General features: G+C 39.0%; 1 protein-coding gene across 4 annotated transcripts in view; it reads left to right on the top strand.

Annotated features, from left to right (window-relative positions):
• The first annotated feature begins 1414 nt into the window (after positions 1 to 1414).
• sf3b1 (splicing factor 3b, subunit 1) overlaps positions 1415 to 16515 on the top strand; it is a 29524-nt gene continuing 14423 nt past the window's right edge. The window contains exons 1-12 of one of the 4 annotated variants that reach the window (XM_034200774.1): positions 1477 to 1504; positions 2712 to 2884; positions 3962 to 4063; positions 4936 to 5050; positions 7565 to 7644; positions 7851 to 8042; positions 9215 to 9692; positions 11218 to 11339; positions 12599 to 12796; positions 12872 to 12973; positions 13970 to 14149; positions 14976 to 15062. In XM_034200774.1, the coding sequence (XP_034056665.1) occupies positions 1477 to 1504; positions 2712 to 2884; positions 3962 to 4063; positions 4936 to 5050; positions 7565 to 7644; positions 7851 to 8042; positions 9215 to 9692; positions 11218 to 11339; positions 12599 to 12796; positions 12872 to 12973; positions 13970 to 14149; positions 14976 to 15062 (1857 nt within the window). Of the gene's footprint in view, positions 1505 to 2711; positions 2885 to 3961; positions 4064 to 4935; positions 5051 to 7159; positions 7541 to 7564; positions 7645 to 7850; positions 8043 to 9214; positions 9693 to 11217; positions 11340 to 12598; positions 12797 to 12871; positions 12974 to 13969; positions 14150 to 14975; positions 15063 to 16515 lie in introns of those variants that run through there. The other 3 variants (XM_034200775.1, XR_004567490.1, XM_034200776.1) reach the window with 3 other exon arrangements.

Here is a 16515-nt window from a genome sequence, read left to right as displayed (position 1 = left end):
AATGTACTTATTGCAGCAGTCTGCATAGATTTGGTACCCCTGCTGGTCTAAGAGTGAAACAAACTCATTCAGTTATTGTTCAGTTAAAATTCATTAAATGATGTCTGCCACCTTATATATTTCTATTTAAGGCTTTACTGATGTGCCACAATAATGTCACCTAATGTTATTGAGTTAAAATATCAATATTGTGGATTTCCAAGTTAACATTGATTGATATGACTGCGATTAAATCAGCATATACTTCTGCCAGGGGATGCCACCGCTCAAAATCTCCTGCCACCCTCTTGCCACCCCGTGAATATTTGTCTTACATTTAAGGTACGTTAGCGTTACTTGTGAATTAAAATGTATTTGTTCTGAGTGTTTTAACATATATATCTTTATACAACTTGTGTTTATATATCACATACAGTGCTCCTTGGAGTTTCTTAGATACAGTCATTTTGGTATCATACCATATTAAGTCTTTAGCCACACAGACACATTATAATGGGTACATTAAGGAATTCATAAAGAAATTAAATAATAAAGACATAAATCTAGAGATGTTTGCATTTTATTTTTAGCTGTACTGTACTGTACCCAATATACAAGCTGTTAATAAACTTTTCAATCAATCAATCAGCGTGCAATTTCATTGGGAAATAAATACAGTTACACAGTGGATGATTGTATTTACATTTTGGTTTTCTTCCATTCTTTTCCCTTTATTTGGGCTCTTGGTGTGACGTAGAGATAAAACCCTAAAACAAGGTGTAAATGATAGGAATAAAATTACGGCAAAAGTGTTTAAGGATTTGTAAACTAATGTTGTAATGTAAAGTGAGATATATTCCATCTGTATATATAATATCTTGCTTTATATCTTGTTATTGTTCATTTGTAAATTCAACAAGTATATTTTCTACTTTCTTGTTTATTTATTGTCTTTTAATTTGTATTGTACAATGCCATGTCTTTGTATGCGGCTGCAACACAAACATTTCCCAAATTGGGATCAATAAAGTACTTATTATCTTATCTTATTATATTTACTCCACACGTTAAAAGTTAGTATGTATGCATGTATGTATGTAAGTTGTATCTGGGGAAGACCAAAATACATATACCAGCAATTCTCTCAGCTCCCAGAAAATGTTACAACTTAATGTTTTACTTCATTTCTGCAAAATATGATTAGTTGGATGTAAGCATAGAGACTGTATAACTATACAAATATATAAAAATGTACCCTGTGAGGCATTTTAAAGAAAACATATTTGTCGTTGTAACTATGTATTATTATTCACACAGTTTGGTATCAATACTTTTTATAGGGTATGATATGTTTAATTCATCCTCTGATTTATTATATTTCATAAGCTTTAAATACTAAATAAATAAAAACATTCCTAAACGGATCTGAGATCAGCTAGAAGGAGCCGGAAGTCTTGAAGAGCACACTTCCGGTGTCAGACTCCATCCACCACCAAAATGGCGAAGATCGCCAAAACCCACGAAGGTAAATTACTTCCAAAAAAATCAATAACAAGCTTCTTTTTAACATTGCTTCTCAATATTTTATGTTTTAAGAAGTTATCTCACGACTGTTGCCGTGTCTGTATTCCATTTTGGTGTCTTAATTGTGTTCAAACGCGATGAAAACTAGGCCTTTTTGCAACGCAACGCGGACCGTTTAGATAATGGCGCTGGTTGCTAGTTAGCATGTTAGCTTCTTTTTAGCAACCGACAACATGCAAGATTTAACACTTTATTTGAGATATTCAGTCAACTTCCCCACCAGACTTACCGGCATAATTGCATCAGTAAATAAACACATGTTTTACTCAAATGGTAAATCCAGGTAATTGCTATATATATATCGTTGTTTAATGTTAAATACAAATAATAGCGCAGTTAGCATTAGCTTCATTTAACAACACAACACGCTACACATAAGGCCTGCATCCAGTAGAATCAGAATCAAGTTTATTCGCACATTGCAAAGTACGTTTGCACATACAAGGAATTTGCCTCTGTGTAGAATAGTGCAAACGTAAACAATCGAAGAAAATGTGTTGTAAGAGTAGGTCAAACATATATCTATAATATAAGAAAGTATTTCAAACTTGTTGGCATTAAAAACGTATAAAGACAATTATTGACACAACATTTCAATGTAAAAAATTAGGACAATCAATATAAAACTACAGTGTATTAGTGATGGGCTGTGCAGTCTTATAGCCTCTATCATTGTACGGTTGTTTACTTTGATTAAGATATGTACCGCATCTGCTTGCTGTTGAATTGTTATCTTAATCTATAACAATTAATCCTTTATGTTGCTATTATTTATCGAAATGCATAAATTAACTACAACTAACAAATACATGTTGTGAAGTAGAAATAGGCATAAACTAAACAAAAGTACTTAAAATGTTTACTTAAGTACATTAACGTTATTTGAGTTACGTTAAAAGCAGTGATGTAAAGTAACTAAGTAAATGTACTTAAGTAAAATGTTGTACAAGATCTTAGTACTTTTCCAACTCTGCATGTTAAGTACTTATACAACACTGTTGTATGTTAAAGTCCTGCATTCAAATCCTTATTGAAGCCACCAGGAACATCTTATTGATCTAAAATAAAGCTGTACAAAAAGATACATTTGTACTGTAGATTGGGATTTGTCAATGTTTCACTCTCTTTTCTTATTTATTTCCACGTAGACATCGAGGCCCAGATCCTCGAGATCCAGGGGATGAAGGCCAATCTCCTGGAGGAAGGCGACCAAGGAGTGGGCCTCGACTCCACTGGCTTTTTTGACCAGGAGATTTATGGAGGCAGTGACAGTCGCTTTGCTGGATATGTCACTTCCATTGCTGCCAATGAACAGGAGGATGTAAGTATTTCCAGAGCCAGTGTAAAAAAGATCTCTTGTTACCTAACAGTAGGGATGGGTATCGAGAACCGGTACTAAGTCAGTACCGGTACCTGATTGGACGGTATTGGTATACCGTTAAGCCGCTGGACAAACGGTGCTGCTATCGGTATATGAATTACGCTACTTCCTTAGTTTAAACAATTCTGGTTGGTTGAGAACCCTCATCCCGTGTGACGTATCCGGTTTGAGTACCACTCTGATTGGCCACTGTGAATGCCACTCGTCATCTCTCCTAACAGCGCTCTTATTGTTGTGAGACTCCCAGGGGCAGACGCAACATCTTGCTAGAAACGGCGTCTCGAGGCTTCTTCACATTTAACAACCTATTAATGATGCATACCCACTTAACGGGAAGAAACTCAGCTAACAGACGATATTAACCATTTTACCTACACGGAACAGAAGTCCAACACAAAATGGCTACTTTAGCACATAACTGTCAAAAGCGATCTTTTCTACGTCATTTTATCATAAAACAGTTAATTCAATGTCTCTGTAACTTTAAAATGATAACTGATAATCCATCATTACAATTATAAATAATAAACGCAATAAATTGATTATAATGGTTAGCTGACCGGAGCAGCGTCTCGTTTTAACTGAATAATGGTCATCTTTACATGGATGTATGAACTGCCCCTAATTCACGCCCCCCTTCCAGAGACACACTGCAAAACACTCATACCTGCTTGGTATGACATTGAAAAAGTTACATTAAATACAAATAAATTACAATAAAATGACTGTTTATTCTTCACATCTTGTAATCATGTCTATCTCAGCTGAGCACCAAATTATTGAAGAGTATAGAAAAATACAGGTATCGATAAAATCCTAACGATACCCATCCCTACCTAACACTGAAAATTGTAACGTTCTGCATTCAGAACTTGACTTGACTTTGTACTGTTCCTCTTCAATTCCACAGTGTTTTGGGAGCTTGACTGCCCCGCTTTGCCTATTGTGTATGAGCTAGGAGAGTCTTGCCTTTTTGGTGAGATTTGACTAGACTCTTGTTTCTTTATCTTTCCTCAGGACGATGAAGAGGATTCATCAACAAGCTTGTTGGGACAAAAGAAGCCAGGGTACCACGCGCCGGTGGCGATACTCAATGCCATTCCTCAGTCAGACGAGCAAGTATGTGTTCTTAAATATTCATTTTCGTCCCTGTCTTCTTGTGATCAAATACGATTTGTGTGGTTTCAACGTGGGATTTATTATATCCTAGAAAAAAGCAGAATTTGTGCAGTTTTCCTTTTTTAAATGTCAGGGTTCTTACGGTCATTAAAAACCTGGAAAAGTCATGGAAATTCCAAATGCTAATTCCAGGCCCTGGAAAAGTTTTGGAAAAGTCATGGAAATGTAACTAAAGTTGCATCAAATATAATTTATATTTTATCTAATCGCCGAAATAGTAATACTATAATGATAATACATACTGTATAGTAATGAAACGTAAAATGGCATTTAACTGACGAGGTGTTTTGCTGGTGAGAGATTTGAGTTGCTTTAGCGTGTAGCTAGTAAGCCTATTGGATTTGATTTAGATAGGCACATGTTTCATATGCAGACCTTATTTTCCTGTTCCATGTTAAAATAAACCATTTTCAGTGGAACGCTGAGAAAGATTCATGTTTTTGGCCATGGAAAATTAGGTAACGGTCATGGTAGGGCTGTGCAATGAATCGTATTTTAATCTCGATTACGATTTTGGCTTGCACCGATTACGGAAACAACATAATCGCAATAAAACGATTATTATTATTTTTATCGGTTTTTCAGTTGAATTATACTTAAAGTTCAGGGTAATCAACTGTTAAAAAATCAATAAATGGATGTTTTCAAAGTAAATGGATAATCGTTTTTAATAATCGTGATATCAATTATTGACCAAAATAATCGTGATCATGATTTTTGCCTTAATCGCACAGCCCTAGTATGAACCCTGAAATGTGTTCCTTCCTACCTTTTTGGTTCAGACATACACTTACACTCTCTTCCCTTTGCAGTATGACCCATTTGCAGAGCATCGTCCGGCGAAGATCGCAGACCGGGAAGATGAATACAAAGGCCGGCGCAGAATGATGATCATCTCCCCCGAGCGTCTCGATCCTTTTGCAGATGGTAAATTCATCTACTTTGTGTCTTCATTACACCTTCCCCATTTTCTCCCCCTTTTCATGGTTCACTTTTTTGTGACCCCCATGACTACCAATGGTTTCGCACCCATAGTTTTACTGTTTTAGCCCTTCGACCACAATGCAACAGCTTGCTTCCCAGACTTCATTCCTTCCCCGTGGTCAATCCTCTGAGGTTCAGAGAACATTTTGTGTCGTTTGTTTGTTTTTTTCCTAATGTATATAGGATCTGCATTTGTATCAACTTTGCAGCAAATGTCAGTATGGGCTCTTAATGTGCAAATTGAAATTGTTGCGTCCAGTAAAAGACAGCGAAGGGTTGCCATGCTTTTCAGTGGAAAGGTGGTTAGGTGTTAAATATTCAAAAGGTTTTTTTGCACCTAACGAAACGTGGGTCGCAGATAGGTTGTGTGTGAGTCGAAGGGTTAACAATCCCATGTGAGCATCAGCCTAAATTAGGATCGGTGAAGTGTCCACTTGTCGAAGCATTTGAGAATAAAATGTTATGTTTGAGGGTTATCTACGGTGTAATTTACCAACTGCTATGCAGAGCTCAGTAACTGATGAAGAACAACAACCAGCTCGCTCGTAGGTCATTTTAGATCCCAAGCCAGGCAGTGGAGAGAAACACGCGTGGTCACTTAAGCGCAGTCATGTTCAGATCATTAGACTTCTATCAGGGTTAAATAATAGTTGTTGTCTCTGTTGTAATTTATGAGACTTGTGGTAACTGAACCACCTCTTGGGCTTGAGAAACTTCATAGATATGCAAGGTCTTAACTGGTCTTAACCGATTAAACGTGGCCAGTTTCTCTTATTCATTTGAGGAAAGGGGTTTAGTTAATCTAGTTTGTCCTTCATTAAACCATTTGATAAGTTAGTTTGCACCTGAAGAAGGCAATGTACAGTTTAATGTGTAAACAATTCAACAATCAGGGAGCTAGTATATATTCCTTCCCATTTTTATTGCATCTTCACATTGACTATATAAAATGGCCTGAGTGCTTCAGTCTCAGTAGGTCTTATCTGAAGCCTGCATGTAGACATAGCTCTTTGTACAAAGTTGTTGTGTAAATATATTTTTATTTTACTCTCTGTAAAATATAAATATGTTATCAAGAAAAATTGTATACCACAATACCACAGGCCCATACTAACTGTCCTTAATTTCTCTCCTACAGCAGTACTGCTATGCCAGTCCTGTACTGCACTCTGTTAAGGGTGCAGCAACTCCTCCTGTGTAGGTTATGGGGATCACAGAGACATGTGCACTTGTCAGTTTGGTCAGGGTCCTCTGGCTACTTGTTTGGGGAGAATCAGATGCTACAACACACCTCAACCACCAAGAGCCACTTAGTTTTTTTTATTTGGCTTATCATTTTTCTACAAATGTATAATTTCCCATGCATTCATGATGGAAAAGTACTGCCCAAATATTTACCTACAGATTTTATCAGGTACTCTAGTTAAGGCTGTGCAATTAATCGTATATTCATGTCGATTTTGGCTTGCAACGATTACGAAAACAACGTAATCGAAATAAAACAATTATTATTTTAATAAAAAAATAAATAAAATGTAATTATTTATTTTTTGTATTGGTTTTTCAGTTGAATTATACTTTAAGTTCAGGGTAATCAACTGTTAAAAACATACTGTTAGCATTTTCTTCTTCAATAAATGGATGTTTTCAAAGTAATCGTTTTTAATAATCGTGATATCAATTATTGACAAACGATTATGATTTTTGCCATAATCGCACAGCCCTAACTCTAGTCCTGAAAAGCAAGTCAAGATTTAGATGTACAATGCTTCATTTTTACATTTGAATGTCAGAGTAGATTCTCATATTTTGTGGTAATGTTATTCCTAGATGTAGCCTCGGCATCTTGACTTCATTTTGATATGCTAGTATAGACATTCTGGACCTGGCCCACTAGATGCAGCTTTTTTATTTTTTTTGTGGTTATGCCCCCAAGAAGATACGTTGTTTTTTTTGCCATAAATCAATGCAACACAGGTGGTATACTGTTGTGTGTGAGTGAGTTCAAACCCTTTTCCAAAGTGTTACTAATGGTAAAGAGACATTTTCTAGGCTTCTATTCTGCCGGTTGAAGTCTGACTGCAGAAGGACCCTTGGCATTGAAAGTGTACGTATTCTGAAGAGCACAGCCCAGGACCCCTGCATCAGTGATGGCTATAACGTCTGAATCCACTTAAAAGATCACACCACAACCTCAGCTCTTCTCTCTATGTATCTGCTTGTTTTTCAATAGAATGCTATGACTGTATGTAAGAAGAAAGACAATTGTGTATATTTGTATGTAGGAATGTTTTGTGAATCAGCTCTTACTAAGAACAGGAACGTAAGTTAATCTGTTGGTAAAGAGAGTCAAGGTTAGCTGGCTGTGTTTGTGCTTGCTGTGTTTTGCAATCACTCGGGTCCCGAGAGCGTCTACTAATGAGTGTCCTATGTTCTTGTTCGTGCTCTTTCGCGCAGGGGGCAAAACGCCGGACCCCAAGCTGCAAGTCAGGTCGTATGTGGACGTCATGTTGGAGCAGAACCTCTCCAAAGAAGAGGTGAGCGGCTACCTAGTTTTCTTTGACTACTTCGTTAAAGGTCACCTATTATACAAAATCCACTTCTTCATGTCTCTTCTACATCAACATGTGTCCCCTCTTCTACATCAACATGTGTCCCCTCTTCTTCATGTCTCTTCTACATCAACATGTGTCCCCTCTTCTTCATGTCTCTTCTACATCAACAATCATTGTTTTGCTTGCAGAGAGAGATTCGTCAGCAGATGGTAGAGAAGGCCAAAGCTGGGGAGCTGAAAGTTGTCAACGGGTCCGCTGCCTCACAAGCTGCCGCCGCCGCTAAACGTAAACGTCGTTGGGACCAGACAGCTGACCAAACCCCCACAAATACTACACCCAAAAAAGTGTCCAGCTGGGACCAGGCAGACAACTCTGCTGAGGTAAGCTATCCTTCATGTTTCAGACTCTTACTGCTTGATGAATAATTTAGTCTCCTTACTGTGGGTATGCCTATTTTTGGTTGATTCCTCTTTAAGTACTTGGTACGAATCCAGACATAAAGGCAAGTGGTCTTTAAAATGGTGTAAGAATAGACTTGTGATGTTGTGGTTATAAAATGTAATTTATGGTCCTGTTATATTGCTACTAAACCTCCCTGTTTATCCAGGTGTGGGCCTTCCTTTGTGCTGCAAGTAAGACGGCAAACTGTATTTTGGCATATTTTATTTTGAGGGATATAGCTAACCCTCAACATATTTTAAAATTGATGTTATTTTAAAGGGGACCTATCATGCTAAATTCACTTTTTAATGTCTTGTATACATCAACATGTGTCCCCGGTGTGTCAGGGAACTCACGCAGCGTCAGAAAATAAAACCCTCTCTCTTTTCCTCCGTACCCAAATCTCTAAAAACGGGGCAACAACGGAGCTGATCCAGATTTGCGTCCGATATGACGTAATATCTGAAATGTGGACCCACGGCCCAATCAGAAATGTTGCTATCAGAAACAATGCCCGACTGTTTTGGACGTAATATGGTCGGTGTTTACATTAGCATCGCTAACACTCAGAGCTAACCTGTACTGGAGAGCATGTGTGTGAAGAAGCAGGAAGTAAAAAGGAACTCACCTTGTGGTATAACCGGCAAGAGAGAAAGCCTTTGAGCTCCAAACTGTTTCAGAGAGAATCCTTGATAATCCATGATATGGCGTTTCATCACGGCAGCATTTAGTTTAGACAGTAGCTGCCGGGTCCCGCATGAGCTCAGACCCCTCCTTTTTTATTTGTATCAATTTATTTTTTAAAGCTTTATTCCCAGAATCAGCACTTTTGAAACAGGAAGTGAAATAGAGGGATATGAGGCGTGGCTAGAATGGGTGATCTGTTTGGTATTTTGAGCAAAACACTTCATAGACATGCTTTTTTTTATATATCTGAGACCTGTGCTATTGCCTACAAATAGCATGATAGGTGACCTTTAAGGCTAAACGCAGGAAAACATTGAATGAAACGGAAGACTTTGTTAGATTAAAAAAAACATGGACGTTTTGCAACGGCACAGCCTTGCTCTAACTCACTTTGTAAATCCCATATTGTCTTTGTATTTTTTAGACTCCAGGACACACACCAGGACACACCCCTGCACACACACCTTCAAACAGCCGATGGGATGAAACCCCCGGCCGCCCCAAAGGCAGCGAGACCCCCGGAGCGACTCCCAGTAACCGCATGTGGGACCCCACTCCCAGCCACACCCCCGCAGGTGCTGCCACCCCAGGCAGGGGCGACACACCGGGCCACGCCACACCCGGACATGGAGGAGCCACGGGAAGCGTACGAAAGAACCGCTGGGACGAAACCCCAAAGACAGAGAGGGAGACCCCGGGACACGGGAGCGGCTGGGCTGAGACCCCGCGCACAGACAGAGGAGACGAGTCGGTGGAAGAGACTCCCACACCAGGGGCCAGTAAGAGGAAGTCTCGCTGGGACGAAACCCCCGCCAGTCAGATGGGATCCTCAACACCAACATTCACCCCGGGAAAAACCCCCATCGGAACGCCAGCTATGAACATGGCTACCCCGTCACCAGGTAAATACGCATTAATGTTTGTTCTTGTTTTATGTCTCCGGGCATCTGACGCCAGGAGCGTACTAGAGATAATAATAAAACTTTATTTATATACCACTTTTCATACAACACTGTCTCAGGGCTTAACATTTAACAACCTATGAATGTGTCATACCCACTTAACGGGAAGAAACTCAGCTAACTGACGATACGAACCATTTTTACCGAAACAAAACACAAGTCTCACAAGAAGCGTCTAAATGAGCCCTGAGCAAAAAAATGCTTAGTCAGAACTCACGGTAGAAATAGTTTATTACTTATCGGATCTGCACAAACAAGATATCGATTGGCAAGCTGAGATTCCACAGATTCTGTAAGTATCATAACTCGCGCCCAGACATCACAACTCGTAGCTTTACGGAGGAAAAACGGGAGGAATGTCTTTCCTATGCTGTTGTTCTGATCAAAAGTCGTGTTCAATGGCATTACAACGATAAAAACGCTGCTGAAGGTTAATCCAATGTGTCCGTCACTTTGAAATGATTACTGATAATCCATCTTCATATTTATGTCAATAACGGAGATTTCATATTAGCTGCTACGAGAGTCTATGACAGCTTCAGGTTTTGGGCATTCTGGCTACGCAGCACTCATTCACCAATGGGTAATGTTTAGATGGATTTGAGGAACTTCCCCTCGATTCCATTGGCTCTAACGGTTCAAAAGAGGTGGCAATCATCAAAATAGAACGAGGGGGGCCAGAGATTTGGCAAATGACCCCAAAAGTGTTTTATTTATTTTTAAACCTCTAAAAAGGTCAAATGTCACTTGTTTTGCATCAATCTTGATACAGGGTACTTATTATGTTGTAGTTTGGATTCCTAAAGCTTTTAGTCTACCATCCAAGGTTAGTTTTCACTAGAAGTAATTTGTTTTCTTTTGGACGGACACAATCATTTACATGTTTTTTACTATGTTCAATCTGAATTTACTTTAAAATAAAAAAATGTATATTGAATCTGACTTGTCTACATCCAACTCACAGATGTAACCTTGCTTTGAGATAAAAGATTATTAATGTAATCCTTCTAGAAGGGAAGATATGGTCATTTGTTCTGGGAATGTCATTTTCGAGCCTGAGACCTGGAAAACAGGCTCGGGGCTTAACAGGTTAAAAAGAAACAAGAAAATCCCCTCAGATTATTTGTTAGAAACTTGACCGGTTCATGCAGCAAAATATGACATTCATTCTCTGCAACAGGTACTGTAAGAGACAAGACAACTGAGTCAATGCAACAATATAAAACAAAGTGAGATAGCTAAGCATTATGAATAACTTCCCAATTTGGGTAAAGTACATCTAGCTATCCTTTTTAAATGAAAATGATCAAAACATACAATCAAAGTTAATATGAACAGCTGGTAAAACGAACAAAGTGACATCATGCACTGATTGCAGTAAGATATGTGCAATTGCATTTATACTAACAATGTAGATGTGAGGATTGAAGGTTGTTAAATCAGTTCCCTCTTCGGTTTCCCTCAGGTCACCTGATGAGCATGACTCCAGAGCAGCTGCAGGCGTGGAGGTGGGAGCGTGAGATCGACGAGAGGAACCGTCCTCTCACAGACGATGAGCTCGATGCCATGTTCCCAGAGGGATACAAGGTAAATGACCCCTACTTGCATCTCATTTTCAAAAAATAAAATACAAGTAAACATGATTTAATGTTCCATAGCAACAAATCCAAAACTTCATTTCATCACAACAAAAGGTGTTAACAGTAATGATGAGCTGAATGGTTATGAGCAGGACCTGTGAACTCATACTTGTTATTTCTTGTAACTGTAAAAGCTAACACACAGAACTCACGGTATAAATAGTTTATTACTTATCGGATCTGCACAAACAAGATATCTAATCTGGTAGGGCTGCTCAGTTAATCGCAATTACGATTATGGCTTGCAACGATTACGAAAACAACGTAATCGAAATAAAACGATTATTATTTTATTACTTTTTAAATTGGTTTGTCAGTTGAATTATACTTAAAGTTCAGGGTATACTTAAAGTTCAGGGTATACTTAAAGTTCAGGGTATACTTAAAGTTCAGGGTATACTTAAAGTTCAGGGTATACTTAAAGTTCAGGGTATACTTAAAGTTCAGGGTAATCAACTGTTAAAAACATTCTGTTCCAAAAAAAAATCTCCAATAAATTGATGTTTTCAAAGTAAATGGATAATCGTGATATTGATATTGACCCAAATAATCGAGATTATGATTTTTGCCGTAATCGAGCAGTCCTAATATCTAGCAAGCTGAGATTCCACAGATTCTTGAAATCTAGGTATCATCACTGAGCGATCAAAACTCGCGCCAGGGGAAGCAAACCCAGACATCACTCCACGTAGCTTTACGGAGGAAAAACGGTCTTTCCTTCTGATCAAAAGTTGTGTTCAATGGAATTAACTGTAAAAGTGATTTCTTTTTGATTGTTTTTGTTTACAACATGACGCTGATGACCTAATCTTTTATTTTCAAGAACAATGTACGCTAGAGGGGGACCAGGAACTTTTTTAAGCTTCTTCTTTTCCCTGTTGAACATGACAGAGACTATTTGAGCACTTTTTATTTTTTTGTACCTTGAACGTTTTTTTCTTCTCTCTGTTGTAATAATTATTATTAAAATAAAAAAAGATTGACTCCTGTAACTAACTTCCTGCGACTCATTCTCGCCTGTTCAGTCCCCACATGGCTGCGTCAGGGCTAGTATGTCGCTAGATGAACACCAGCATGAGAATTATCAGAGAGGATCTCCTTGCCTCTCTGTTCTCACCCTGCACCCGTTGGTTACATCGGATTTATTTATTGACTACAACTTTTTTAAAGGTAGCCAAAGTACTGACAGTTTTTCCTTCTCTCCAGGTCTTGCCTCCACCAGCTGGCTACGTGCCGATCCGTACTCCAGCTCGTAAACTATCCGCCACACCGACCCCCATGGGAGGCATGACAGGCTTCCACATGCAGGTGGAGGACCGAACCACCAAACAGATGAACGACCAGCCCTCAGGAAACCTGCCCTTCCTCAAACCTGACGACATCCAGTACTTTGACAAACTGCTGGTGAGCACAACACATAAATATATATAATGTTTGTCCTGTCTGAAGTTCAGGTGATGATTGTGGTTTTTGTTTTAGGTGGAAGTCGATGAGTCCACTCTGAGCCCCGAGGAGCAGAAAGAGAGGAAGATCATGAAGCTGCTGCTGAAGATTAAAAATGGAACACCGCCCATGAGAAAGGTTTGTCGCTGTTGTAACACACTTGTAAATGTATAAACACATACACACCGTCAACCACAGAAAATAAATGAAAGCAGAAAAACCCCATCCCGAAACATTCTATTGAAAGAGAGGAAAAATGTGAATGCATTTACACGATATAGACCTATTTAATAATGCATTCATTATATGGATATGACAGGAAATACCAAACACATACAAATTAAATTAGACAAGCACCCGTTCAAGGGACAAGTGATTCCTTTTTTGAAAGGAAAGAAAGTGTTTCTATGTTCTCCAGAACTAGTAGGATTTTATGAATTTCATAGTTAATTGATTAAGATATTAAAACACACAAATACATACGAGCACTCGCATCTACCAATGGAGTCGTGTGCTGTCCTTTAAGATGGACCTGAATTCCCAAAGGTGATAAAACGTGATAGTTTCAGCTCCTTCTGCACATTATTCCAAGCAGTGGGGGCAGCATATTTAAAAGCTGTTTTACCCAGTTCTGTTACTTTAGGAACCAGCATCTGAATAAAGTCTTGGGAGTATGTATGAAAAACTATTACGGTTTCCTGAGAGTTTAGTTCGGTTGAAACAAAGACTCAGTAAAACGTTTACCTTTACCATCCTAGAGCGCACAATGAACCTCTTTCCACATTAAATGACATATCAATATCCCTTTTTTTAAAACCTCACCAAATGTCCTCTTATAGCAATCCTGTGTATCTGTTCTCATGTCATGAATCTACCAAGGACGTCACATCATAAAACTCAACAATGGTACCTACTGCAAGATCCACACCCAGCGCTCAGCCTTTCCGTGGCTGCAGTGTGAATATTTGCTTGCTAAAGAATCTCCTCTCTGAGGGGCTGCTGCTCTCAGTGGAGGTCGAAGTGTCGGCCATCACTCTGCTGGGAGTAGCAGACAGCAACCATCATGAGACTGAAGCCTGTCTGTCTCACTGTCTCCTGAATGATTAAAGATCGTCTCCTCTCGCTTGTCTTTAGGCCGCTCTGCGTCAGATCACAGATAAAGCTCGTGAGTTCGGAGCGGGTCCTCTGTTCAATCAGATCCTGCCGCTCCTCATGTCTCCCACCCTGGAGGACCAGGAGCGCCATCTGCTGGTCAAAGTCATCGACCGCATCCTCTACAAACTGGACGACCTGGTTCGACCATATGTACACAAGGTAAGGCTCGGTAAAGATAAGATTAGTGCATTGTGTGAGAGCAACTTGATATTGTGGGAAACGGTATTTCGATCTGTCTACACACATACTGAAAGATTGGCAATAAAGCATACTTTGATCTATGACATAGACTCTGATCTCCTCCCATAGACACAAAGCGTTACATTAATGTTTGCATTAACATTAGGTACATATTTGTGACTCCCTCTTAGGGCTGCTCGATTATGACAAATCATGATCTCGATTATTTGGGTCAATAATTGATATCACGATTATTAAAAACGATTATCCATTTACTTTGAAAACATCCATTTATTGAAAAACAACAATTGAACGGTATGTTTTGAACAGTTGATTACTCTGAACTTTAAGTATAAATCAACTGAAAACCCAATACAAAAAATAAATAATCGTTTTATTTTGATTATGTTTTCATAATCGTTGCAAGCCAACATCGTAATTGCGATTTAAAATACGATTAATTGAGCAGCCCTACTCCCTCTTAGCCATAGTGTGAAGCTTTGCTCCTGCCAGACAAGTGCAGCTGCTGTGCTTTGTGCCATGCAGCTGTTGTTTCAAAACATCTGGCCAAATGAAAGCCAGGGTACGAGCCCCGTCGTCTAACTGTGGTGTCTGGGGTCCCTAAGAATGGCAACAAATAGTACAACAACAAAATAATTGCACATCTCATCCACTTTATATTTGTGCTGTTATTTTACATTTGAAAGTCTCTTACTGTGTTCAGTGTAATACACTCCTTCCTTGTGAATGAAAGCAACTTGTTTATATACCAGATTCTGAAACTAACTGTCCTCCTCACGTCCAGATCCTGGTGGTGATTGAGCCGCTGCTGATTGATGAGGACTACTATGCCAGAGTAGAAGGCAGAGAAATCATCTCCAACTTGGCAAAGGTAATGGAAACCTTTCATTTATTGTTTTGTCACACACACTCTGCCTTGCTTCCTGCGAACTATTCTCGCCTGTTCAACCTTTCCATGGTCAGATCAGGGCTAGTCGTTCGCTAGATGAAACTCCAACACGAGAGCTGTCAGACGTGACGTTCAGTTCTCGTCTGTTCTCAACCTGCACCCGTTGGTTACAAACAGACATTACATCAAATAGATGGATTTTAATAATAAACACTGTAATTACGGACAACAATTTCAACATATGCAGACTTTTTTGACACAAGGTTAAGAAAAGAGTATTAAATATCATGTGCACGTAGGGATGGTATCGTTAAGGTTTTAACGGTACTACTACTTTTATCGGTCCGGTCTTTTAACGGATAGGATACTCTTATCGGTTCTTTTGGAGGGAAAAATAAGGTAAACTAACTAAACAAATTGTGAACAAAACTAACATTGCTTTTTATTTCAATTAAATAAATAATATTTCACATCAAAAGAAACAATGCTTTAACAAATCGTATTAAATAATCTGTAAACAGAATAGCTGAAACTTTAACAACTAAATAACTCAGCTTCCTCTAATCATTAACCCATGTTTGTATCATGGAGTTAACTCCGTGTGTTGCTGCTAGCATACATAACACCTGACGTGGAAACGTTACTCGTGGATGGAGCTACAGAGCTGCTAGAAAGACAGTCGGTGCATTCCTCCGTCTGGATGTGGAGCACTTTTACAAGATGTTTAGACAAATTGCTCGTGTTACCTCCCTCACATGCTGAACTGTTATTGCACTTTTGGTAACGAGCATCGAGACGGGTAAAGTTTAACCACGTCGGAGCGAGTTCTCTCCGCCATCTCCTCCGTGTGTTGCTGCTTGTAGCAGCCGCGTGTGTGTACACTGCCCCGCCCCCTCCCACACAGACGGGGGAGAGATCTCATCTGGATTGGAAAGATCGAAAATACTAAAAAATAATCATAGACGCATCTTTTGTCTTTTTGACTGTTGGCGACACTAAAACTGCAATATAATGTTTGTGTAGCAATAATTCATGACATATATTTTTTAGATGTCTCCAGTGCCGATAAAAAGACAGATAACGTCGGAGCTTAACGGTGCCACGGTCTTTAATAGTTCTGCCCCGGGGCCCGGTTAATACTCAGTAATACCCGTTTAATGCTCGTTACCCATCCCTATTTTTGCCTCTATCTATAGTTTGCTGTAACAATGTAATTTCCACCTCTGTAGGACGAATAAGGGATTCTGATACAGTTTGATAAAATTAAGTAAACATTATTTGGATATTATCTCTGGCTGAAATAATAATATTTAGTTGCTCTTTGTAGCGCACTGTTAGTGGACAGTGTTACTATTATGCTGCTGTGTTAATTGTATTTTTGTAACTCTAGCACAACAATTTCCTTCGGGATAAATAAAGTCATCTTATTGTAAAA

The sequence above is a fragment of the Gymnodraco acuticeps genome, unplaced genomic scaffold (assembly GCF_902827175.1).
Source record: "Gymnodraco acuticeps unplaced genomic scaffold, fGymAcu1.1, whole genome shotgun sequence".
Classification (NCBI taxonomy): domain Eukaryota; kingdom Metazoa; phylum Chordata; class Actinopteri; order Perciformes; family Bathydraconidae; genus Gymnodraco; species Gymnodraco acuticeps.
The sequence above is the reverse complement of the archived record's forward strand: the minus strand, read 5'-3'. Positions and strand labels throughout refer to the sequence as shown.